Source organism: Peromyscus eremicus, chromosome 15 (genome assembly GCF_949786415.1).
Source record: "Peromyscus eremicus chromosome 15, PerEre_H2_v1, whole genome shotgun sequence".
Classification (NCBI taxonomy): Eukaryota; Metazoa; Chordata; class Mammalia; order Rodentia; family Cricetidae; genus Peromyscus; species Peromyscus eremicus.
The window spans coordinates 14,929,528-14,955,419 of record NC_081431.1 but is presented as its reverse complement, the minus strand read 5'-3'; the positions used below and the strand labels follow the sequence as shown (position 1 = coordinate 14,955,419).

General features: G+C 46.3%; 1 protein-coding gene across 1 annotated transcript in view; it reads left to right on the top strand.

Moving 5' to 3' along the window:
• The window catches only part of Acbd3 (acyl-CoA binding domain containing 3), a 31,723-nt gene extending 25,109 nt beyond the window's left edge, over window positions 1–6,614 (top strand). Inside the window, exons 6-8 of the mRNA XM_059281156.1 lie at window positions 1,373–1,559; window positions 2,985–3,269; window positions 6,099–6,614. Coding sequence (XP_059137139.1) covers window positions 1,373–1,559; window positions 2,985–3,269; window positions 6,099–6,310 — 684 coding nt within the window. The 3' untranslated portion in view covers window positions 6,311–6,614. The remainder of the gene's footprint in view (window positions 1–1,372; window positions 1,560–2,984; window positions 3,270–6,098) is intronic.
• Window positions 6,615–25,892: the final 19,278 nt, after the last annotated feature.

Genomic DNA, 25,892 nt, shown 5'->3' with positions numbered 1-25,892 from the left:
GTATATCAGCCTGTTCTTGTACTGCAGTCTTCCTGTCTCAGCCTTCTGTCTGGAGTTACTGGCCCATGCCAGTGGACCTCACAAACTTCTATTCTTTGTACTTCCTCTTTCTCTGCCTTGATATGTAGATCAGTCTAGCTTCAAGCTCAAGACCTGCTTCCTCAGGCTCCCATGTGCTGGGATTGTGGGCGTGTACCATTGTACCCAGCCCAGTGTAAAATGTTAAATGAGGACATACTCTGACCTCTAACTTCACTATTGTGACCCTTGGATTTTAGACCAGTGGTTTTTTTTACAGTATGATTGATAGCTTTGTTAAATTTTAGTTAGGGCCTGAGGGTATGATTCAGTAGATGAGCACCTGACAAGGCTAATATTAGGGTCTGGGTTTGGTCTCTAACACCCTAAAACCTAAATTTAAAAAAATTTTTAAATTTGTGATCATAATCTTTCTGTGAGTATTTATTTCTATCCACAGTAGACTAGTTGTCCATATGAGGGTTTGGTTTGTTACTTTAGACAACTGTTGTATTCACCAATCACAGCTTCTGTTTTTGTGAATCTTCTGAAGTATAATTTTCTTAATTTTAATTTTCAGCAGTTGAAGGTGAGAGTGAGGGGGTTCAAGTGTTTTGTTGTTGTCGCCTTCCCTCCCCCCCCCTCGGCCTCTGAGTGGTGTGCTGGGTACAAGCATACTTAGCATATCTAGTTTTGTAGTTTGTATCCCTTGTTGACCTGGCACTCATTCTGGAGACCAGGCTAGCCTCAGACTCACAGAGATCTGTCTCACTCTGCCTCCTGAGTGCTGGGATTAATGGCATGTGCCATCAGACTCTGCATATAGTTGAATTTTATTTTATTTTGTTTTTTTTTCAAGACAGGGTTTCCCTGTGTAGCTTTGCGCCTTTCCTGGATCTCACTCTGTAGCCCACGCTGGCCTCAAACTCACAGAGATCCGCCTGCCTCTGCCTCCCAAGTGCTGGGATTAAAGGCGTGCACCACCACTGCCCGGCATAGTTGAATTTTATTAAAAAATAAATAAATAAACATTTTCTTCTACTCAATTTTAAGAATATATATCACTGCTGGGCATGGTGGCACATGCCCTTAATCTCAACACTTGGGAGGCAGCGGCATGTTATTATACTTAATTTTGCCTTTAGTAATTTTATCTGAGATTGATAGTTTAATCATGTTTAGCTATCAGTTGGTATTATAGTAATATTTATTACAGAAATGATAAAAACTGGCAAACGTTGATCAAGTTTCTTAGAATGCTTTAGTGTAGAGCCAATGCATGCCGTCAGACTTCACTCCTAGGTAAACGTTAGCCTTTCTGACGAGAGCATCTTCACTTCTTCTCAATTTGTAGGCAGCATTACAGAAGCAGCAGGAAGTGGTAGTGGCCGGGGCTTCCTTGCCTACATCATCAAAGGTGAATGCAGCTGGAGCGAGTGACATGGTGTCAGTTAATGGGCAGGCCAAAACCCACACTGTCAGTTCTGAAAAGGAAAGTGAGCCAGAAGTGGCAGAAGAAGCCTTGGAAAATGGACCAAAAGGTAGAGTTTAGCATATGTGTGTGTTTGTCTGTCCAGATACCATTCTCTAGACCTCATGAAAAGGGGGAATCAGGGAGACAAGCTGACTAGGTTTTGAGAGCACTTAGGTGTGTGAGAGTCCAACACAGACAGACGATCAGGGCTAGGGATAGTTGCTTAACATTCCCAAAGCCCTGGGTCAGTTTGAAGCACCACGTAAAACTGGGTGTGGTGGGACATGCCTGTTACCCTGACAGAAGTTTGTTACTTTTTGACATCTGTCATGTCATCAATTACAGCTTCTGTTTTTGTGAATTATTCTGTAACCATTTGTTTCTTTAAAGTATAATTTTCCTGATTTTAATTTTAGGCATGTAGGGGGGGTGGTTCAAGTGGTTTTGTTGTTTTGTTTTTTCACTTCAGCCTCTGAGTGCCATGCTGGATGTAAGCACACTTGGAACAAGGAAGATTCCTGAAACCCATTCTGCTCTTCCTTGACTTTTTAGAGCAAGTAACAGAGGAATAGCTTCAGAAAAGACCTTCTTTGGTCTTACCAAGAGTCTTATGTATGTGTGCACACAAAGAGGTCAGAAGAGAACTTGCCAAATTTTGTTCTCTCCCTCTACCATGTGGATTCTGATGAATAACCAAGCTATGAAGCTTGGTGGCAAGTATCTTTACCATTGAGGCTGCTCAGTGGCCCCTTTTTTTGAGACAGGATCTCACTGTGTAGCCGTGGCTGGCCTCCAAATCAGATCTGTCTGCCTCTGCTGCCACAGTGGGTGCTGGGATTAAAGGCATGCACCACCACAACTGTTGTTTTGTTTTGAAACAGCTTAGGGTGGCCTTAAACTCACCATGTAGCTGAAGATGACTTTGAACTCTAGATCTTAGTTTATGTAGTGCTAGTGATTGAACCCAGGATTTGTGAGTGCCAGGTAAACACTCACAGTTGAACTACATCCCAGCCTTACCTGGGTTTGCAAATGGGAGGAAATCTTTTCCTTAGTACATCTGACTTAACTGAAAGCCTGCTGAGTGCTACAGTACACATGCATATTGCTCAGTAACAAGACATTCGTCCTTTCCATGTGGTTCTAATATTGCCCAGGATTTTGTTTCTCTTACTTAGCTCTTTTCAGAAAAGCCCTTAGAAGCTCAGGATGCTTGGAGATAAGACTTTTCAACAGATAGAATGAAATGAAAGCAGAGTGTTAGGAAAAATCGCCTGTAAGATTGTGGATTCCATTTTATTGAAGGGATATGATGACCTCTCAGTACCTGGGACCTTCTTGGATCTTATAACCTGAGGGGCGTTTCTATTCCCCTCCGTCCTTGGTCTGAGCTATTTGCCATTGGTGTCAGAACAGAGGTGGCCCTGTGTAGATGTTCTCTGCAGGGGACGAACCTTTTTTCTTCAGCTTTTGTAAATCCTGTTGCCTTTAGAATCTCTTCCAGTGATTGCAGCTCCATCCATGTGGACAAGACCACAGATCAAAGACTTTAAAGAGAAGATTCGGCAGGATGCAGATTCTGTGATTACAGTACGCCGAGGAGAAGTAGTCACCGTTCGAGTCCCCACTCATGAAGAAGGCTCATACCTCTTTTGGGAATTTGCGACAGACAGTTATGACATTGGGTTTGGGGTTTACTTTGAATGGACAGACTCTCCCAACGCCGCTGTCAGCGTGCATGTCAGTGAGTCCAGTGACGAGGAGGAGGAGGAGGAAGGTAAGGCTTTGGTCCATATTCAGTAGCTACTGAGTTGTGTGTGTGTGATGTCTTTGTCACTTTAGAGTTCCTGCTGAACACTTCATGGACAGGAATACTCTGTTCAGTAGTGGGATGTTGGCTGGAAAAGCTCTGAGAAAGGCCAGTCTCTCACAAAGAAGGCCCTGAGCATGAATTTCTCTAAGTGCCAGGACAGTCTGATTGGCAGTGTGTTATTTTACTACTTTCTGGGTGTTGTTTTACTTATAGCCTTGTGTATTGACAAGCTAAATATAGGAAATCACTTTGAGATTTGTTGAAGTATATTTTGTTTGTTTTTGAGACAAGATCTTGCTTTGTTGCCCAAGCTGTTCTTGAACTGGTAGACTCAACCAGTCCTCTACCTCAGCATTCTTAATAGCTGAAACTAGCAGTGGAATGCCACCATGCCCCATTTTGAAAACATTGGAAAGAGCATGTAAGAATTCTTGTAACAAGGAATTTATTTGAAAATTGAAATAAAGGAAATTTTAAGGTTATAAGAAAAGAGCTGGTAAAAGACAGCTGAGGTCCTTGACCTTAGCTCTCCTGTGTGTCCTCAAAGGGACAGTGGTATTGCCTACCCATATACCATTCCTGGAACTCACTTTGTAGACCAGGCCTGCCTCAGTTTCCCCTGTGCTGGACCACAGGCGTGAGCCACTACGTCTGGATCTCCTACCGTTTTTAAAAGAGTATCATTTTACATTCACAGAAAACTTTTGGGGGGGGGGCGTTTTGAGACAGGGTTTCTCTGTGTAGTTTTGGAGCCTGTCCTGGAACTCACTCCAAAGACCAGGCTGGCCTCAAACTCACAGAGATCCGCCTGCCTTTGCCTCCCGAGTGCTGGGATCAAAGGCGTGCGCCACCACCGCCCAGCTCACAGAAAACTTTTAAAGATGACACAGTATTAGCATATGCCTTTCTCCTAGTTTCTCCTGGTTTTGTTGTTGGGTTTTTGTGGGTTTTGTTTGGTTTGGTTTGGTTTCTTCAAGACAAGGTTTCTCTATGTAACACCTCTGGCTGTCTTGGAACTCACCCTATAGACCAGGTTGGTCTCAAAACTCACAGAGATCCACATGCCTCTGTCTCCTGAGTGCTGGGATTAAAGGTGTACACCACCACTGCCTGGCATTTTTAACTTCTTAAATTGTACATTGTATTTTCTTTTTTTTTAAACGTTTATTTATTCATGTGTTTAATGTGCATGAGTACCTTGTCTGCGTGTATATCTGCACACCAGAAGAGGAAATTGGATCCCATTATAGATGGTTGTGAGCTACCATGTGGTTTCTGGGAATTGAACTCAAGACCTTTGGAAGAACAGCCAATGCTCTTAACAGCTAAACCATCTCTCCAGCCCCAATGTATTTATCTTAATGAACCATTATTGATAATAGTGCTGGTAAATCTGTCTGTATTTATTCATTTTTTTTTTTAGTTTTTCTGAGGTGCTGCATGATATATAATTGGTCCTATTTCCTTAAATTCCTCTTGAGAGCTTTTCACACTTTTAAAATTCCTGGCTGTGACCATCACATACAATTAGTAGATGTTGCCAGGATTCACTCTGCCATGTTAGAAACCTAAAAGTCTTTTATCTTCTATACTGAAGTGCCCTTGACCTATTTTCCTTGAGGTTGTTCATATTTAATATCTTAGACTGAGGCAATTTGGCATAATTATCTCATTCTTACGAGTTTCTAGAAGTGTTTCTTCCCTGACTTGATATCATTGTATTCCAGAAACTATTAACAGTGACAGTCTGTGATCAGAGCTGATTTTTTTTATCCACTTGTATCATCTCTGTGTTAAATAGGCTTAGTGGAAATGTGGTGATATTGTGTTCCCCGATATATTGTGCACCTTAATAAACTTATCTAGGGTCAGAGAACAGAACAGCTGCTAGATAGACATAGAGGCCAGATAATGGTGGCACACACGCCTTTAATCCTAGCATTCCAGAGGCAGAGATCCATCTGGATCTCTGTGAGTTCAAGTCCACACTGGAAACAGCCAGGCATGGTGACACACACCTTTAATCCCAGGAAGTGATGGTAGGAAGCAGAAAAGTATATAAGGCGTGAAAACCCCTGAACTAAGCTGTTAAGCTTTTAGGCTTTTGAGCAGCAGTTCAGCTGAGATCATTCAGATGAGGACTCAGAGGCTTCCAGTTTGAGGAAACAAGATCAGCTGAGGAACTGGTGAGGTGAGGTAGCTGTGGCTGGTTCTGTTTCTCTGATCTTCCAGCATTGACCCCAATACCTGGCTTCGGGTTTGTTTTTATTAATAAGACCTTCTAACAATTTGTGCTACATTTGTGGCTGTCTCTGAATACCTCTCTACTGTGGTTTTTATATTAGGATATACAGAAACAATAGTCTGCCGTGGCTCCCCTCCACCATTTCTAAATGAAGGTGGCCTCATTGTGGAAGAGATCAGCACAGCATTTTCTTTGTGTTGCATGAGCAAGATTGTTTTATAGAAGAAGAAGTTAGGAATTGGATGGATATGGAGTGGGCAAAAGAAGGCTGGGAAATGTGAGCAGTAGTAACCCAGAGGGCTGGGGCACTGGTTGTTCCCACCACTCGATGTTTGTCCCTGGGCTCCCAGAGTCCAGCAGCTGTGTGTAGTGGAGGTTGGGCATTGAAATGAATGACTAACACATGCCTGCGGTGCAGAGTTGGAGACTAAGAGAATTCTAACAAGTCACTCCACTACGGAGAGTGTAGTTTCATTACTTGGTGAATAAGGTGGCTCTCCTGGGTCTGTCATTTGACCTGTGTCTGTCCTTTTGTCACTTCCTCCTAGAAAATGTCACTTCTGAAGAGAAAGCCAAAAAGAATGCCAACAAGCCTCTGCTGGATGAGATTGTGCCAGTGTACCGGCGGGACTGCCATGAGGAAGTGTATGCGGGCAGCCACCAGTATCCAGGGAGGGGAGTCTACCTCCTCAAGTTTGACAACTCCTACTCTTTGTGGAGGTCCAAGTCAGTCTACTACAGAGTCTATTACACTAGATAAAGCCCATGTCACAGAGCCTGGAGTCCAAGGTTGGGCAGAAGATGACATTTAATTTCTTTTGACTTTTGTGGCGCATTGGAGTCAGTGTTTACCTTCTTGATTTTGTTCTGATGGTTTATGAACTCTTGCTGGGAACCAGGATTTCCTGAGACTCTTAGCATTGATGCTCTGAGGTTAAAAGCAATTCTGAAGACTCATCTAGCCCTTGGGTGCTGACCAGCAGAGCCACTAGTGGATACTGGAGTTACGTGAGCTACATGTTAAATATTCAGTCTCCAAAATAAACGTCCCAGCGTTGACCCGACCTGGCTGGTGGTTAGTCCATTGCTGTCTGCTCCGTGTGTTCTACTAGAGCCCGCTGTTACAGCTCTAATTGAGAATGCTTCTCTTGTAGTCGACATCAGCTCTGACTGAATGAAGCTCAACAGTTTGAAACTTAAAAACTCAAGACTTCACGGATTATAGTAGAAACAGAAATGGCCTCAACTTGGTCTTACCTGAGTGACCCAGGTGGTTTTTGCTTTGGACACAGCTGTTTAGTTAGTTATGTTACAAAGAATTATTTTCTGAGAGAATCTTAAACTTAGAATGTTCAAACTCAGTAGATAATTGACATGTCAAGATACATAGAACACCTCAGCATCCTTCCTGCCGGGTCCTCAGCTCTCAGGCCTTTTCTTCCACTTGCCATTCACACTACTGCTAACAAAACTAGTTGATTTCGTTTCGATATAGCTTTGTAAAACATCTCAAATTGAAATTATTTTCTGTAAAAAACATACAGCCAGGAGTTTTATGAACTCAAATTGGCACCTACTGAATTAAAATATGCAAAATCACTTTAATGTAATTGAGCATTTGAGGAGTACCATTGCACTAATAGAAAATCACTGCCAGGGACAGTCCAAATTTCTTTCTGTGTGTTATTAGGGCACAAACTCCACGATCCAGTTTGGAAAGACATACTAGAGAAAATTGGAAATGCATAGGCCCGTGCTTAAATGTTACAGCTTTAATCTGTATTACGACCTACTGGTGGGAAAAGGTACATCTTTGGTTTTCTTATGAAAACAAATCCACATTTACTATTTTAAATTTGTGTGAGTGGTTAAGTATCCAGAGGGAGGGAGATGTAGAAAGATAGTGACAGTGCACACCTTGTTACTTTGTCACTGAAACCAGGACTTCCATTTGACACCACAGACCACTTCCACAGGGATCCCATTGGCTGGCTGCAGTGTGCACAGTTCACTACACAAGGCTGTTTGAGGTTTTCACATGCTGCATTTCTTCTGTTTTTAATACCTGGTTTTATAGGTATTTAACTTTGTTCTCTTGGTTGTTAAGAAACTGGATTGTTTTCTCCTAACCAGTGCTTAATCTGTGTTTTTGAATTTTGATTCAGAAGTAGTCGAATGTCTATGCTGTTACATCCAGAATATTCGTTAGGCTGCCCTGCAGCTCTTCTGTATATATAGAAACCACAGAGTTAGGATTTTTTTTAATGAGAAAAAATACTGTATTTAAAATGTAAAATAAACTTTTAAAAAGCAGGCACTAATATATATTTCTTTCAGCCTTTGATTACAGTTTTGTCCTTGCACATGTTAAGAAATTATCTTCTAAAAATATTGTTCTTGGGAGCGGTGTATGTCACTCTACATAACAGTCTCTTCACGTGCTCAGACCTGAACAGTTTGTTCTAAACTTTTTTATATCGCCTTTGGCTGTTGATTAGTACCGTACAAGTATGATTTCAAAAAGATCTTGAAAGTAATATATTTAATCAATTAAAATGTTTATCTGTAACTTGTTGATGTTTCTGTTAATACAGTTCCCTGAAGCATTTAGCTGTCTTTTTTCATTTTGACAGAATAAGGAGAAATGCCTTAGATGATCTTTTCTGTTTATCTAGTTGAAAAATACCAAACTCTTTCTGATTAGCTCGCTTTCTCTATGAGTTATAATGGATTTTAAATTGTCCAGACTTGACGAGAAGTGTTGGCTTTTCATCCTGCAGATGACCAGGTTATAAAGTTACTTTCCAAAGCTGCCCTGTGTGGCCTTTGCTGTGATGTGGGGAGGTAGTCTATTTTATAATGGTTCCTGGGGTGTGTAGCCTCTAATTGGGATGGATGATTACAGAGCATAAGACCACACTGGGTACAGGGTACCAGGGCTTGTTGGTTTTTTGTTTTTTTGTTTTTTGTTTTTGAATTTGGAGAGACTAAGTGAGACGATTCTCTTGGTCCCCATGCTGTGTGGTGTACCCTGAAGTCAAGCCTAAGAACGACAGTTAAGGGGAGCTGTTGTGATGGTAGCCTGTTTTGGAGGCCATATTTCAGAGTTTAACCACTCATCTTAGGGAAGAAGAGAAGCAGCTGCTTCCAGATGGCTGCCAGTTGTCCACTGAAGATCAGAATGTGACGCTTCAGCAACCCAGGCTGTCTTTGTTTCATTCCCACGCTTTTTTTCCATGCAACCTAAAAATGTATGCCAGTATATCTATTAGGGGTAGAGAAAATCTTAATTCATTTCTATTCATCAACTTTTTAAAATGTGTATGAATTGGTATTAGACATTAGGATGTTGCTATGTGGCCCAGGCTGGCCTCAGACTTGCTATATAACCCATGCTGCCTTGAATTCTTAGTCCTCCTCCTTCTGCCCTCTGAGTACTGAGATTATAGATGTGTAATACCATACCCAGCTAGTGTTAGACTTCTTTAATTTATTTATTCATGTGTATGGGTATTTTGCCTAGATATGTATGCCTGTGCACCATGTTCACGCCTAGTTCATGCAAAGGCCAGAAGAGGCATGGGACACCCTGGAACTGGAGTTACAGACAGCTGAGTTACCATGTGGATGCCGGGAAATTGAACCCAGGTCCTCTGGAAGAGCGGCCAATGCTCTTTTAACTGCTCAGCTATCTCTAGCTCCTGTTGACTTTTATCTTATTATATTTACCTGCAATCCTTAACTTTCTTGCTGAGTTGGGTGTCTGTTTTGTTTTGTTTTTGAGAGTAAATGCTTTGATCTCATCGCTCCAGCAGTTTCCAAGCACTTAACCATCTCTTCCAGTTATGATAAAATGTAGGTCCACTAAACTACCTCCATTTTAAAAAGTCACATGCCACTTGTGAGCTGTGAATTGATTATTTGAATTATTTGACCAGGTACTTAATTTGGTACAGGAAATTAAGGGGCTGACTTTGCCGTATAATTGACACTGCCCCCTTTTTTTTTTTGGTCCAGGGTCTTACTCTGTAGTCCAGGCTGGCCTGGAGATCCCTATGTACCCCAAACAGGCTTCAAACTCACAATGATCCTTCTGCCTCAGCCTCCTTCGTTCTGGGACCACAGGTATGAACCACTGCACCTGGCTGAATTTACCTTTTGAATGTAGGCAGTCAAAATGTAGTAGACGAACAAAGTGAAACACTTAACCTTATTTCTGAAAAAAACGCGTACACATTGGATTATACATGTAAAAATTATTTTTAACTTTAAAAGCATACTTGGGGCTGCAGAGGTGACTCAGTAGTTAAGAGCTTTTACTGTTCTTCCAGAACATGAGTTCAATTCCTAGCACCCACATCAGGCTGCTCACAACTATAACTCGAGCTCCAGAGAATCTGAGGTTCTTTTCTGGCCTCCTTGGGCACCCATACACCTGTGAGCATACTCTTGTTAACATATACACACATACACATAAATAAAAATAAATCTCTTCTAAAAAAAAGTCCAGGTGGTTTTGGGAAACTTGCAGATACTAAATACACGTTGAATAACCAATATCCTAAATGCTTGATAACACAAATGTTTCTGGTTTTAGGCTTTTTCAGATATTGGAATGTTTCTATAGACATTATGAGATGTCTTGGGACCTGAATGTGAGCATGAAAGGCACTCATGTTTGATATGCATGTTATACTCATAGCCTGAAGATGAGTTTACTCAGTCTGCCTGCATTTGACTGTAGCCCATCAGGTGAGATTAGTTATGGATTTTTCTCCACTTGTGCATCAGTGCTCGGAAAGTATTGGAACTTTAAATTTTCAGGTGGTTCAGCGGGTAAAGGCTCTTGCTGTGCATGTTTGAGCCAGCTCAGTCAGAACTCCATGTAAGGGTAGAAGGAGATATCCACATTCTACAAAGTTGTCCTCCAATTTCCACGTGTGAACTGTAGTGTGTATATGCCCTCATACACATGCACACACAACAATAAAGTTTAATTCTAAAAAAATGAAATTCCAGTGTGTCTCCCTGGTAACTACTAACAGGATAGAGCATTTCTTTTATTGATTGGATTTCCTCTCCTGAAAATTTCCTGTGTCCTTTACCCATTTCAATTAAGCAAACTTCTTTTTCGATGTATCAGTTTTATTTGTGTGTGTATTTGGCCTGCTTGTATGCCCGTGCACCCCGTGTGTACATGGTGCCCACAGAGGTCAGAAGAGGGTGTCAGATACAGTGGATTGAGTTACAGACGGTTGTGAGCTGCTGTGGTGGGACCTGGACCTGTGCAAGAAAAGTAAGCTCACTCAGTCACTGAGCCATCAGTTGAATAATTTTATATCATTTCATTATCTTTAATTCAGTTTAAGCAGGGTGTGGTGGTGCATGCCTTAAATTCCATCACTCAGAGGCAAGTGGATCTCTGGATTTGAGGCCAGACTGGTCTCCACAGCAAATCCTAAGACAGCCAGGGCTACATAGACCATCTCTAAATAAATATATATAGTTTACAAGGCTGGCAAATGGCTCACTGAGTAGAAGCACCTGCCACCAATCTTGAGGACCTGAGTTCAATCTCCAGGCCCCATAGGGTGGAAGGAGAAGTTCTGCAAATTGTCCTCTGACCCCCACATTCAAGCCCTGGCACGTGTGCACCCACATACACACCCGCACACGAAAAACAATTTAAAAAGATTTCCCAGTTCTAGTCTGTATATTGCATGTGTGCATATGCTGTGGGATGTCATTCTGTATGCTGTGAATATGTGTTGCTCTGATTGGTTGACAAATAAAATGCTGATTGGCCAGTAGCCAGGCAGGAAGTATAGGTGGGATAAGCAGACAAGGAGAATTCTGGGAAGAGGAAGGACAGAGTTAGGAGTCGCCAGCCAGCCACAGGAAGCAAGATGTCAAGGCAGAACTGAAAAAAGGTAATAAGCCACATGGCTAAATATAAATAAGAATTATGGGTTAATTTAAGTGTAAGAGCTAGTCAGTAATAAGCCTGAGCTAATGGCCAAGCAGTTATAAATAATATTAAGCCTCTGTGTGATTATTTTATGAAAGGCTGCGGGACTGTGGGTGAGAGATTTGTCCCGACCATGGGCCACGCAGGACATAGGAAATCTTCCAACTACACGTATAGATGTTTTTAAGTTGTTAGTTTTTATTCCTGTATAGATTTTTGCTTATTTCCATGTGTATGAGTTTCTATACTGCTAGATTTATGTTTGTCCATTTACATATTTTTTTAATTTTTGTTTTGGTTTTTTGTTTTTCAAGACAGGATGTTTTAGAGTTTTCTATTGCTGTGAAGAGACATCATGACCATGGCAACTCTTATAAAGGAAAACATTTAATTGAGTTGGCTGTGGCGGCTTAGTTTCAGAGGTTTAGTCCATTATCATGGGGAGCATGGTGGCATGTAGCAGACATAGTGCTGGAGGAATAGCTGAGTTCTACATATTGCAGGCAACAGGAAGCTAAATGAGACACTGGACTACCGGTATCCTGACCATGGGAAACCTCAAAGCCCGCCCCCACAGTGACACACTTCCTCCAACAACAGACCCACTCCAACAAAGCCACACTTTCCAGAGGTCCTGAGTTCAATTTCCAGCACCCACATGGTGGCTCACAAAGCCACACTTCCTAGTAGTGCCACTCCCAATGAGATGGGGGTCAAGTACATTCAAACTACCACACAGTGTTTCTGCCCCTGGCTGTCCCAGAACTCACAGAGATCTGCCTGCCTCTACCTCCAGAGTGCTAGGATTAAAGGTATGCATCACCACCACCACCACCACCACCTAGCTTAATTTCTTTCTTTTTGGTTTTTCGAGACAGGGTTTATCTGTATAGCTTTGCGTCTTTCCTGGAACTCACTTGGTAGCCCAGGCTGGCTTCAAACTCACAGAGATCCTCCTGCCTCTGCCTCCCGAGTCCTGGGATTAAAGGTGTGCACCACCACCTCACGGCCTTAATTTTATTTTTTAATGTGTGTGTGTGTGGGGGGGGGGGGTTGTGTGAGCCTTAGTGTAGGTGCCCTCAGGCCAGAAGAGGAAGTCAGATCTCCTAGGACTGGAGTTAGAGGAGAGCTTTTTTTCTTTCCCTAGTCAGTGTTGTATTGCTGTGAGGAGACACCATGACCAAGGTTGCAAAAACTCTGGGCTACAGAGTGAGACCTCGAAGGAAAAAGGGATAAGAAGGCCAGAGAGATGGCTTAGAAGTTAAAAACCCTTGTTTTTGTTCTGCGGGGAACCCAGATTCACTTCCACATACATTCAGTCAAGTATGTACATAAAGTTATTAGTACATAAAGCTAATATGATGCTCCCCCTTGAGAAGTTCAAGCCTACCCCTGCCTTGGGCCATACAATGTGGCACACACACACATGTACCCAGATCCCTGCTACATCAGGAGGATCATGAATCATGAATTCAAGCCTGGGTTACATTGAGTTCCAGGGCTACATAGCAAGGCTGTCTCAGAAAAAAAATTCCAGCCGGGCACTGATGATGCACACCTTTAATCCCAGCACTAAGGAGGCAGAGGTAGTTGAATCTCTGTGAGTTCGAGGCCAGCCTGGTCTACAGAGTGAATTCCAAGTCAGCAAGGCCTACGCAGTGAAACCCTGTCTCAAATAAAACAACAAATCTACCCTTAGCTGGTTGAGCTTTCTGAAAAGCCCTCATGATTTAAGAGTTCAGCTGCATCTCCACTACAGCTGACATAGCACAGATCACAGGAAAACCACCTCCAAAGCCTGACAATCCCCATACATGGTGTGGGGGGGTGGGGGGTGGTATTCGGTTCTGTTGACCTGTGACCTCCTCTTGTGATCTAGGAAATGAGAGCTAGCCCTGGCAGGTGGAAGGAGGTATGTGTAAAACACCTTTGGCAGCCAGTGAGCAATAAAAATAGTCATTTGGCCTTTGCACCCCCTCAGTAGGGTGTTGAGATTCCCCTGGAAGCAGCACCCCCCAGAACCCTGCTGCAGAAGGAGGACATGTGGGCCCTTTTCTCCCTTTGGACCTTGCTATAATAAACTGATCAGAGAAACCAGTGCCCCTGGACTGCTGTTGTCTTCATGACCACTGACTCCTCCAATCCCAGCAAGGAAGGTTCGGCCTCCCTCTAAAGAGTGTCACTTCCCCAGCAGGAAGTACAGCGGACTTTGGCACCGGGAAAGCAGAAAGGTGTGAGCTGCTAAAGGGTCCAGCCTGGCGCAGGTGGCAGTGGGGGTGCCATCTGCCCGGGTCCCTGAGCTGTGTGGAAGATAACTGGGTGTGCACAGAGCCACAGACCGGGTCATCCTGTTGTCCCTGTTACTCATACCTCGGCCTGGCATGTGTAATTAGGTGCTGATTTAGGGACAGGGATGTCATCAGGCCTCCCACATCAGCTTGGGAGCAGCTTGCGTCAGAGTCTCTGTCGCACTCAATAACAACTTACTAAAACTGGGCATGAGCTTTTTTCCACGTTGCTTCCAAAGGGGTCCGCTGTGTCAGGATGAAGCTGTCACCTTCCCACAGGCTAGCTGTCAGAAACTCATTGAAACTGGACAGCAAACTTTGTACTTTTTTTTTTTCTTTCAAGACGTGGTTTCTCTGTGTAGGTCTGTCTGTCCTGGAACTCACTCTGTAGACCAGGCTGGTCTCAAACTCAGAGATCCACCCACCTCTGCCTCCTGAGTGCTAGGATTAAAGGGGTGCACCATCATACTTGGCTCAGCCCCACCAACAATGAATAAGGGTCTCCTTCTCCATATCCTCTCCAACAGTTGTTGTCCGATTTGTTGACGATAGCCATTCTGACTGGAGTGAGACACTTAAATCTTTTTTAATGTGCATTGGTGTTTTGCCTGTGTGTATGTCCATGTGAGGGTCCCTTGGAACTGGAGTTACAGTTGCGAGCTGCTATGTGGGTGCTGGGAATTGAACCCAGGTCCTCTGGAAGAGCAGTCTGTGCTTTTAACTGCTAAGCCATCTCTCCAGCCCTGATAATTAATCTTAAAGTAGTTTTAGTTGGCATTTCCCTGATGACTGGGGGTATTGAACGCTTTTTGAAATAGTTTTTAGCCATTTGGGGCTTCCATTCAGTTTGTTTGCCCGTTTGTTTATTATCAGTTTTATTTTCACTCCATGAGTTCAAGGCCAGCCTGATCTACATAGTTCCAGGCTAGCCCAGGCTGCATAGTAAGAGCCTGTCTCAAACGTTTTTCTGCAATTCTCTGTGTATTCTGTCCATGCCAACACGGGTATTGGAAGTGAAACTGGGAAAGATTTTCTCCATCCTGTGGGCTGTCACTCTGCTGACTGTGTGTTGTTGTGCAGAAACTCTTTATTCCTCTAGGCCCTTGTGTCAATGCTGGGGTTGGTTCCTGGGCTGTTGGTGTTCTATGTAAAAGGGTCTTGCCTGCCCCAGTATCTTATAGGGAATCCCCTATTTGCTTGGAAAACTTTCAGTGCTTTGGGTTTTAAAATAAGGTCTTTGATCCATTTTGAACTGAGTTTTCTGCAAGGTGAAAACTAAGAATCCAACTCCACCCCAGTTTGCCAGCACTATTTGTGAAATACGCTATCTTTCCCTCAGTGTATGATTTTTGCCTCTTTCATCAAAAATTAAGTGGACATAACTTTGTCATTTTATTTCAGAGTCTTCTGTTCGGTTCCATTGGTCTGCTCATCTGTTGTTTTATGCAAGCATGAGGCTGTCTTTATCATATAGCTCTATAGTGTGATCTGAGGTCAGGTATTAATACCTCCAGCAGTGTTCTTACCCCTTAGAATTGCCTTAGCTATTCATAGTCTCTTGTGGTTCCATATGAATTCTTCTAATTGATTTTTTTAACCTGTGAAATATAACATCAGAATTTTTACAGCTGTTGTGTAAGTCTGTAATTCATCTTAGTTGCATAGCCATTTTCACAATATTCTGCAATCCAGGAACGTGTTATATCTTGCCTCTATCGAGTATCTTCTGTGATTTTCTTTTGCAATATTTTGGAGTTTTTTTAATTAAAGGTTTATTTTATTTCTGTATGTGTATGAAGGTTTTGCTTGCATGTATGTATGTGCACCTTGTGTGTGCCTGTGGATGGTTGTGAGCCACGATATGGATGCTGGAAATCGAACTCAGGTCCTCTGCAAGACCAGCAAGTGCTCTTAACTGCTCAGCCATCTCTCCAGTCCCATATTTTGAAATTTGAATTGTAGAGGTCCTCTACTTACTTGGTTAGATATATTCCTAAATACTTAATTTTGGGGGTTATTTTTGAATGGGATGCTTTTTCTAATTTCTTTCTCTGCATATAGACTGTTGGTATAGATGAAGGTACTGTATATTATTATTATTATTATTATTATTATTGATTTTGTATCTTGCCAATTTATTGTAGCTGTTTATTAGGTCCAAAGGTTTTCTATTGAACTCAATAGGATCTTTTTATTGTTGTTTTATTTTTTTGAGACAGGGTTTCTCTGTGTAACAGCCCTGGCTGGTCTGGAACTCACTTTGTAGACCAGGCTGGCCTGGAACTCACTTGGTAGACCAGGCTGACCTTGAATTCACAGAGATCATCTGCCTGCCTCAGCTTCCCAAGTGCTAAAGGCATATTCCACCTTACCTGCCCACCTGGGCTTTTTGTTTTTGTTTGTTTTGGATGAGCTTCAATCTCATTGCGTGTGATGGGTCTGCTTAAATTCTCCCTCAGGGCTTAATTTTGGGCTATAGCTGAGATGCATTTAGAAATATGCATGCATGTAGAGTTGGAGAGATGGCTCAGCCATTAAAGGCTAGGCTCACAATCAAAAATACAAGAAGTACATATGCATGCACATATAGGACATGAAAATGAAGGCAGGCTCTTTGGGAAAGGAAGGAGACCCGCAGGAGGGAGGGTAATGAGGCATATGAGCGTATCATACAGTGATATGTATATATGAAAATGTCGGGGCTGCCTGTGAGGCTCAGTTGGTAGAGCGATTGCCCAGCAGTTACAAAGCCCCAGGTTTGATCCCCAGTTCCACATGAATTGGGCCTGGAATCTCACATGTGTAATGCCAGCACTTCGAAGATGGAGGCAAGAGGATCAGAAGTTCAAGGCCAGGCCTCCGTTATTTAAGACCTTGGAGAGAGAGAGGATTGAACCGGAGCATTGCATCTGTGAGGCCAGTGTCCCTCTGGACTCCATCTAGAAACCGTAGTTTAAGGAGAACCAAGTGCTGCCAGCAACACAAACTGCTTGGGAGCAACATTCCAGCCAGGAGGGAGGAATTCCACAGATGCCCGAGGGGGAATCTTGCTCTCAGTGGTCCGCCTGGGCACGTCCTGCCACTCACAGCCTGCAGCCTGCCCGCTTAAAGGCAAGGGCCAGGCCCGGTGACACAACCCTGTAATCCCAGGACTTGAGAACTAGGGGCAGGAAGATCAGAAGTCCAAGGCCAGCCTGTCTCAATAAAACCAAAGAAAAAGAGGAAGTCCGGGACTAGTGAGTGTGGATCAGTGGTGGTGCCTGTGCCCAGCATGCACCTGGCCCTTGGTTTCATCCCCATAACTCAAAAATAGAGGTTGCAGCTTCTGGAATTAAAAGCCCAGCCGCTGGTTTCCTTTCCCAGAGGCTGGTCTCAGAGCATTCAGAGCTGCTCTTTCTGGCCCCTGACCGGGTGGAGCCCATTTCAGGTTGCTCTCAACAAAAGGCAGGGACCCCAGCTCTCACTGGGCAGAGGCTGGCCGGTCTTGACTAAGCCTTGTTGCTATAAACAGCCACCCTTTCAGGGAGGCTCGAGATTTTTTTCTTGGTTAACAACAAAAGGCCACTGCTGTCCTCTGCTCTGAGCCACCCCGCTGGTCCAGCCCCTGGAGAAGATGCTGGGATTAGCAATAATTTGGAACTTGAAGATGCCAGGCCCAGCATTGCGTTGAGACCGGTCCTTCTGGAAGTTTGTGCTCCAGCCAACAGAGGCAAGCTTGTTAGAAATGCAAATTATCAGACACCACCCTTGACCTAACCAGAAACTCTGGGGGTAGGACACCTGCCTGCCATCACCACCTGTCCTTGTGGAAGTCCCCAGGTGTCTCTGATGCACCCTTGAACGTGAGAGCCCCGCTTTGTTGAGACCAGCTGGTGCAGCTGGTCTAGTGATCTGTCACTGCAGGCACTGAGAGTCTTCTGGGCGGGGGGAGTGGAAACAGTCTAGTTATACAGTTCCTGCCTCGCCCTCCTGAGAGCTGTGATTACAGGGGTGTGTGCCACCACTCCCGCGCTCAAGTCAAGGTGTCCCGGAAACCTTCCAGTGCCAAGCAAACAGAGATGGTTGGCCACCAGGAACTTTGGGTCTTATGTTTTATTGGGTTCCGGGCTAGTTTGCTCTTTGTTGCTATGATAAACACCATAACCGAAAGGAACTTGGGGAAGGTTTGTTTGGCTTACACGTCTGCACCCCAGTCCATGATCAAGGGAAGCCAGGCAGGAATCTTAAGCAGGATCATTAGAGGAGCCTCTGCCTCCCGACTTGCTCTCCGTAACTTGCTCAGCCTGCTTTCTTATACAACCCAGGACCACCTGCCCAGGGGTGACACTGTGCACTACATGCTAAGCCCTCCCACATCAACCATCAATCAAAAAAAAAAAAACCACGCCCCACAGACACGCCCACAGGTCAGTCTGTCAGAGGCAATTACTCAGGTGCGGTTCCCCCTTTCCCGGTGACTCTAGTTGGTCAAATTGACAAAAACTAACCCAACCAGCTCCTGTGAAACCATTTCCACCCAAAAAATAAGAAAGAAAAATTGTTGCTTAACACGACTCGCTCATGAATCGGCGGCAGCATGGCCTGGGCGAGCTCGTCTCTGCTCTGCTTAGTAAGCTCAGATGGCTGAAAGCGAGTGTGGATTCACTGGAAGTCCTGTGTCCTGCGCTCAGTCCTGTGTCCTGCTTTCTGTTCTCAGGCCCCTCACCCAGACCTCGGGTCTCTCTGGCTATTGGTAGTTGCACAGGGGTTCCCAGGTAGATGGACTTCAGATGTGGGCCCCCACCATCAGGAAACATCACACACAACTGAGTCACGAGCTCCCAGATCCAAGGGAAGGGAACCGACTCCAGGGTCTGTAGAAGACCGTCTGCCCCATGTTGTGAGAAGTGCATGAGGAAGAAGAGTGGGTGCTGCTGTCTTTGGGAGACACACTGTCACCTGTTTTCAGTTGGCCAGCATCCATTTTCTTTTCTCCGTCCCTCCTTCCGGTCCTTTGAGTGAAGGGAGCGCATACAGTGCAGGATGTATTAAAACTGCAGCTGGGGCTCTGTAAACCTGGTCTCTGGTACTTGGACTCTGAGATGTTGGGAGAGGGACAGATGTGGGCCCTGCAGGGGGTGGTGGCTGAACAGCCGGGCTGGCTTTGCAGTTAGTGATTGCTGCTGTTGTTCCTTTCCTAGATACATAAGGACAAAGACACGACCCTTATGTGGGTGAGGACTTCAAGCAAGGCATCTTCGTCTCCGGTACCTGTACCCTGCCTGGTGTCCACTGAGTCATTCCGTTTGGGGCAGGGGGATCTGTGGTATCATCCTTGAGTCTTCATACCTGACAGAGTGGGTCTTCCAGCTGGACCTGTATTTTCTGCGGTGCCCATATTCCTCACCCCCACCCCCAGATTTGCAGGTTCCTACCCTTCCTGGGCGGGCCTTTTGAATCTGTGCAAATTAGGAAGAAGTTGCAGCTCCCCTGGGCTGTCGCAGTCTGTGCCACAACCTGCATTCCAGCCCCATCTCTAGCCAGGACACAGCCTATGTAACCATCCACAGCCACCATACTCCCCAAGTCTCAATCTCTCGCAATTATATGCGGCTCAGCCAGGTTTCCGAGAGAACATTCAGGTCTCCCAGGAGCGGAGGGGTCAGACCTCGTTCACTCTTCTTGGGAGTCCGCCTGGGAAGATGATCTTATAGCTTTGATGCCATCTAGTGGACACATTTGGGCCTGCAAGAACTTACTTGGTCCTACATTCAGCCTTATTTCCCTTTCTAAAACCTTCATTAAGTTTATTTACTTTTGTGGGGTAGAGGCACTCACCACTGAATGAGTAGAGGTCTAAGGACAACTTGTAGATGGTTCTCTCTTCCATTGTGTGGGTCCTCAGGATCCCACTCAGACCTTCAGGGTTGGCAACATGTGGCTTTACCCATTGAGTCAACTTGCTGGTCCATTGATCAGGGTGGGCCCTTCTTTTCCTTCATCTGTCCTTCTCTCCTCCTCCTCCTCCTCTTCCTCCTCCTCCCCCTCCTTCCCTCCCTCCCTTCCTCCATCCTTCCCTCTTTGAGATGAGGTCTAAGTATTTAGCCCAGGCTGGCCTTACATTCATGATCATCCTCTCAAGTGGTAGGATTTCAGGATGCTACCACACTGTGCTATACATTGAATTTTTGAGACTCCAGTCCACAGTCCAGTCTCTCACCCAGGATGCAGCTCACCACACACTACCAGCTGCCTGGCCAACACCAAATCACCGCACCTTCAGATGGCACCAACAGAGCCTCAGATGGAGCCACTCACTCAGGCCCCGGACCTGCACTTAAATGTCTGTGCAGAATAGCCCCTAGGATGAGCATTGGTTCACATCTGTAATCTCAGTGCTCTGGAGGCTGAGGCAGGAGGGTAGAAAGTTTGAAGCCAGCCTTGGCTACACAGTGAGATCCTGTCTGAAGAAACAAACAGCACACAAAGAGTCTCTGTTGCTCCTGATGCAGCAGAGGGAAACAGCACAAATGTATCAAGTGCTGACGTCCATCCTGTGGTACCCTCGGCTGCACTGAAGACGCTTCTACCAGTCACACTGAAGGACAATGTAAGCTGGGCATGGTGGCTCACATCTGTAATCCCGGCCTTTAGGAAGCTGCAGCAGGAGAATTGCCTTGAGGTCCAGGCTACTGGGGCTACATGGTGAGTTCCAGGTCAATTTGGACTATGACACTGTCTCCCCTTTCTCTTACTTACTTTTTGTTCTTTGGTTTTTGGTTTTTTTGGTGTTTGTTTGTTTGTTTTTGTTTTTTGTTTTTTGAAACAGGGTTTCTCTGTGTAACAGTCCTGGCTGTCCTGGAACTTGCTTTATAGATGAGGCTGGCCTTGAACTCACTGAGACCCACCTGCCTCTGCCTCCCAAAGTGCTGGGTTTAAAGGTGTGCACCACCACTGCCTGGCTGACAGGGCATCTCTATGTAGCCCTTCCTCTCCTGGAACGCACTGTGTAGACCAAGCTGGCTTTGAATTTGAAAAGATCCCCCTGTCTCTGTCTATAATTGTAATTAACGAGGCAATTCCATGTAATTTATCTGGTAATCAAGAGAGGTTTATTTCTGGGGTGACTTACATCCAATAGGGGTTGGTTACAGGATTCTGGAGAGGTGAGATATCATCCAGTGGAGAAATCTGGCTTGGTCTATCATCCAGCTTCCAGGACCACGAGGTATCCAGAAGGGGCAAGCACATATACACCTCAAGTCTTAAGGGGCTCCCTCTCAGGCACACCCCAGGGGCAGGTCATAGGCAGGTGTGGCAGTTTCCTGCTGTCACTCTAGGGGCAGTGTTTCAAGGTCAAAGCTGGAACAGCTACCCACTACATCTCCCCCGTTTTGTCTAAATAAGAAAATTCTAACCTAATACAAAACTATTTACAGTAGGGATGATTACTAAATATTGCTCTGATTGGTTGATAAATAAAGCTGTTTGGCCAATGGTGAGGCAAAATAAGGTTAGGCGGGACATTCTAAAGAGAGAGAGAGGAAGAAGACAGAGCAGGGGAGACGCTGCTAGTCGCTGCCTGAAGAAGCAAGATTACAAGGTACCGGTAAGCCATGAGCCACGGGGCAAAGTATAGATTTACAGAAATGGGTTAATTTAAGATGTAAGAACTAGATAACAACCGGCGGTGGTGGCGCACGCCTTTAATCCCAGCACTCCGGAGGCAGAGCCAGGCGGATCTCTGTGAGTTCGAGGCCAGCCTGGGCTACCAAGTGAGTTCCAGGAAAGGCGCAAAGCTACACAGAGAAACCCTGTCTCGAAAAAAAAAAAAAAAAAAAAAAAAAAAAAAACTAGATAACAAAAAGTCTGCCATGGCCGTAGTTTAAAAATAATATTAGCCTTCGTATGTTTATTTGGGCCTGAGTGGTTGCAGGACCAGCAGATGAGAGAGATTTGTCCTGACCTTGGGCCAAGGCAGGACACAGAAAAACTTTCAGCTCCATCTGTCTCCTGAGCACTGGGATTAAGGGCGTGCGCCACCACACCATCCACACTTTCTCTGAAGTTCTGAGTAGTTTCCTGAGCATCTCATTTGCTTTCCACTGCCCAGACCTCTGGGAGCTGAAGCCCGGTGTGTGGCCCTTCCTGGTATTATAAGTGACATCGGTGAGGAACGCCATCTGGTCAGTACAAAAGGCCACAGGCCACATAAGCAAGATAAAGCCGTCTACATAGCAGGAGCTGCGTCAGGACCAGCACTTGGGATGTGACTCCACAAAGGCAGTTTCCACGCAGTGGGAGAAAACTGTCCTGTGCTGTGTCCCAAGGTCGTTGGGGACCCAGGAAGCCCAGTGGCTCTCACCTGTGCTGTCCCAGGCTTTGCAGACTGTGATGGTTATTTTTGTGTCGTTGTGAGAAAATACCTGATGGAAACAACTTAAAGAATGAAGGATTTCCACCCACAGTCCTTTCGTCCGTCAATTCTGGGTCCCAGTGAAGGCAGAGCCATCTGGGCAATGGGCAGCGTGCAGAAACAAGGTTGTTTACTTCTAGGTAGATGGAAAGTAGAGACAGGAGGGGAGAGGGACTCTGTATAACCTTCAAAGGCACCCCACCCCAAGTAACCTACTTCCTCTAGCTACACCCCACCTACTAAAGATCCCACTGTCTCCCCAGAGAGCACCAACAGCCAAGGACCAACTCCAGCACTCGATCTAGAGGAGACACCCCGCTGAGTGGGGTAACTGGAAGAAGTGCACATGCCCGGCCGGTTTCCTTGAGGACATGTGCTGGGGACAAGCTGACGGGACACCGCTGTCACTCTAAATGCGTGGTTCTCTCTGGAGCTCATTTCATGCAGTTCTTTCTCAGAGGGGCTGCCTCCTCCGGAAACCACCACAGTCTGAACGATGCCGTCCCATCAACAGTACTTGGCATCCTTGTAGAAGAGCCAGAGGTTGGAGGAAGCAGCCTTGTGTCCTCAACCCCCCCCCATGTGAGGACACACAGGTGTCTCCCCCCTGGAGGATGCAACAACGCCACCCAACGTAGGAAGGGACACAGAGCCTCCCCAGCCACCAAATGCCACCAGGTCTGGATCTTGGCCTTCCCAACTGCCAGAACAATGGTTTGGTTTGGTTTTGAGACAGGGTCACATAGCCCAGGCGGGCTCTGAACTTACTGTTGCCAAGGATGACCTTCATCTTCTGATCCTCCTGTCCCCACCTGCCCTGCGCTGTGGCTGTCAATGTGCAACATCATGCCTGATTTTATGCCACCCTGGGGAGTCAAACTCAGGGCCTTTCTGCATGCTAGACCCCCACTTCACCAACGGAGCTGCACTCCTAGACCCTCAGCCTCCAGACCTCCGAAAACAAATTTCGTTTATTTATGCAATACCCTATCTCCTCAGACTTCTCCCCACCTGACCAACCTTCCTTCCAGGCATACAAGGTGGGATGCCTGCTCCTCCCCTTGCTCCGTGGGCCTTGAGGTTCCTGCAGACTCAAAACATCCATCCTCCCCGCCCAGCTCTGGACTCCACTTAGCTCTGGAGCTAAGGACTCACTCAATCAGGCAGCAAGTACTTTATTTTTATTTATTTATTTATTTATTTTTGCGGGGGGCGGGGTTCGAAACAGGGTTTCTTTGTGTAGTTTTGGTGCCTGTCCTAGATCTCACTCTGTAGACCAGGCTGGCCTCGAACTCACAGAGATCCGCCTGGCTCTGGGACTAAAGGCATGCCTGGCTCTGGGATTAAAGGCATGCGCCACCACAGCCCGGCCAGCAAGCATTTTAAAAGGGGACTCTATTGAGGCTCCCTCCCTTCCCCAGAAGGTCCAGGACGAAGGACACCCTCCCTGCAGCCCGCTCCCCACCCCTCCCCACCTCCCCACCTCCCCACCTCCCATCCTCTCTCCTGCGGGCCCCCATACCCCGCCCTCCCTCCCGCCGCCGCTGCAGCACATAGGAAGTTGCCTGGGTCTGGCTGTGTTAAGGGTCTCAGCGCGAGGTCCCAGCGTTGCGCCTGGGTAGAGGCCCTCCCAGGTTGCCAGGGCAGCACAGCCGTGTCTGAGCCACATTTCCAAGCAAAAACCCGAGAACCGAGTGTGTATTGATTCGGAGCCTCCGATAAATTCAGTAAACAAGGGCGAATTTGAAAGGCGGGGGGAGGATCAGCCACTATCCGTGTCCCCTCCAATGACTGGGGGCTCTTTCACTCTGGCAGGCCGGCCTCAGGCCTCCCACCCAGGGTGCGCGGCATCCGCAGCACGGAGTGGGAGGGCGGAGTGGGAGGGCGCGACACCAGCATAACAGCCACCATTTCCGCTGGGTGCGCGGTCCCCGCCCGTTCCTCCCGGGGCACAGGCCTCGGGGGCACTCCTCGCCCATTTGGTGGTCCAGGTGTTCCCCACTGGCTTCCAGGAACTGAGTGTCAACGGAGCGTGCTTCCTTTCTGCAAACAAGGAGAGGGGACACGAGCACGGGGTCTGCGGATCTGGGTCACCCCTCCCTTTGCGGTCTGGCGATTCTGAGCCCCAGGCTCGCCAGATGGACACCAGAGGGCGCACGAATGTCGCCACGAAGTAGGACCTCCGCCCCGGGCACGGGACCCAGGCCCCAGGTGCTGCAAAAAGATCAGACCCAGACCGGCCACACGGTGCCCCTGCACAGGGTGGCCAAGTGATGTTGGCACTGTGGAGGGGCCGAGGTGAGGGCCCTCTCCAGGACCCGAGCCAACAGGGACCACCAGCCTGGGAACCCCGTTGGTCACTGTGTGATTTCACAAGGGGCTGGCCCTTCTTGAACTGGGTCTCTGGCCTGTGACAGCCAGCACCGCCTGGGTGACAGTACTGTACCATTGCGAGGCTCCCTCCAGGAGGTAGAGTGGAGGGGGCCTGGAGACCCTTGGAGGCTCCCTGCCGGGACTTAACGAGGGCCTCTTATGTATCAAAGAGGGTGGGAGCGGGGAGCCTCCGGGCTCTAGCGCACTCCTCCAGGCTGAGATCTTGCCCCGACATATGACAACCACAACCCGAAGCCCACCCTCCTTTTCAGTAAGAGTTCTGTCCTGCCCATAAGCAAACCTGCATGGTAAATAAATAATAATAATAATAATAATAATAATAATAATAATAATAATAATAATAAAATATCTCAGAATAAGGTGCAAGCAAAACACTCTCCCATCAGCCTAAGGGGTTGGATATTAATTCTTTTTTTTAAAAGGTTTATTTATTTATTATGTATACAATAATCTGTCTGCATGTGTTCTTGCAGGACAGAAGATGTCACCAGATCTCATTACAGATGGTTGTGAGCCACCATGTGGGTGCTGGGAACTGAACTCAGGACCTCTGGAAGAGCAGCCAGTGCTCTTAACCGCTGAGCCTGAGCCGTCTCTCCAGCCCGGATATTAATTCTTATGCAAAAATCACTCAGGTAAAAGTGCTACCGAGCTGCTGTGGTTGGAATTAGTGTACCCCAAGTACGGAAGGCTTGGTCCCAGTTTGGTGCCACTGAGAGGTGGTGGAACCATTAAAAGGGGGCCAGTGATCTGGACCCCGAGAATCGGGACGTGGGATCCCATCCCCCTCTTTCCTAGGACGTGATTGCCATAGTGGACCACCCCAGGCCCAAAGCGGCTGGGTCAACCGACCGTGAACAGAAACCTCTGACGCTGTGAGCCAAAGGGAACCTTTCCTCTTACAGGATGACTGGCTCAGGAAGCTAGACACCGCACTGCAACTAACTCATCTACAAGGTTGAGCGCTCTGTGCCGCAAAGGCTGCCCTGGGCCTGGGTAGCTCCCGTTCCCTCTGATCCACCCTAGCACTGAGTCAAGTTTCTGTCCCACCTAGCCTGGGGCTCCTACAGCTGGGCCCATTCCTGCCTGGAGCTCCCCACTTACATCTCCACTCCTAAGGTAGATTTTTGTTTTGTTTTGTTTTGTTTTGTTTTTTGAGACAGGGTTTCTTTGTGTAGTTTTGGTGCCTGTCCTGGATCTCACTCTGTAGCCCAGGCTGGCCTCGAACTCACAGAGATCCACCTGGTTCTGCCTCCCGAGTGCTGGGATTAAAGGTGTGCTCCACCACCGCCCGGCT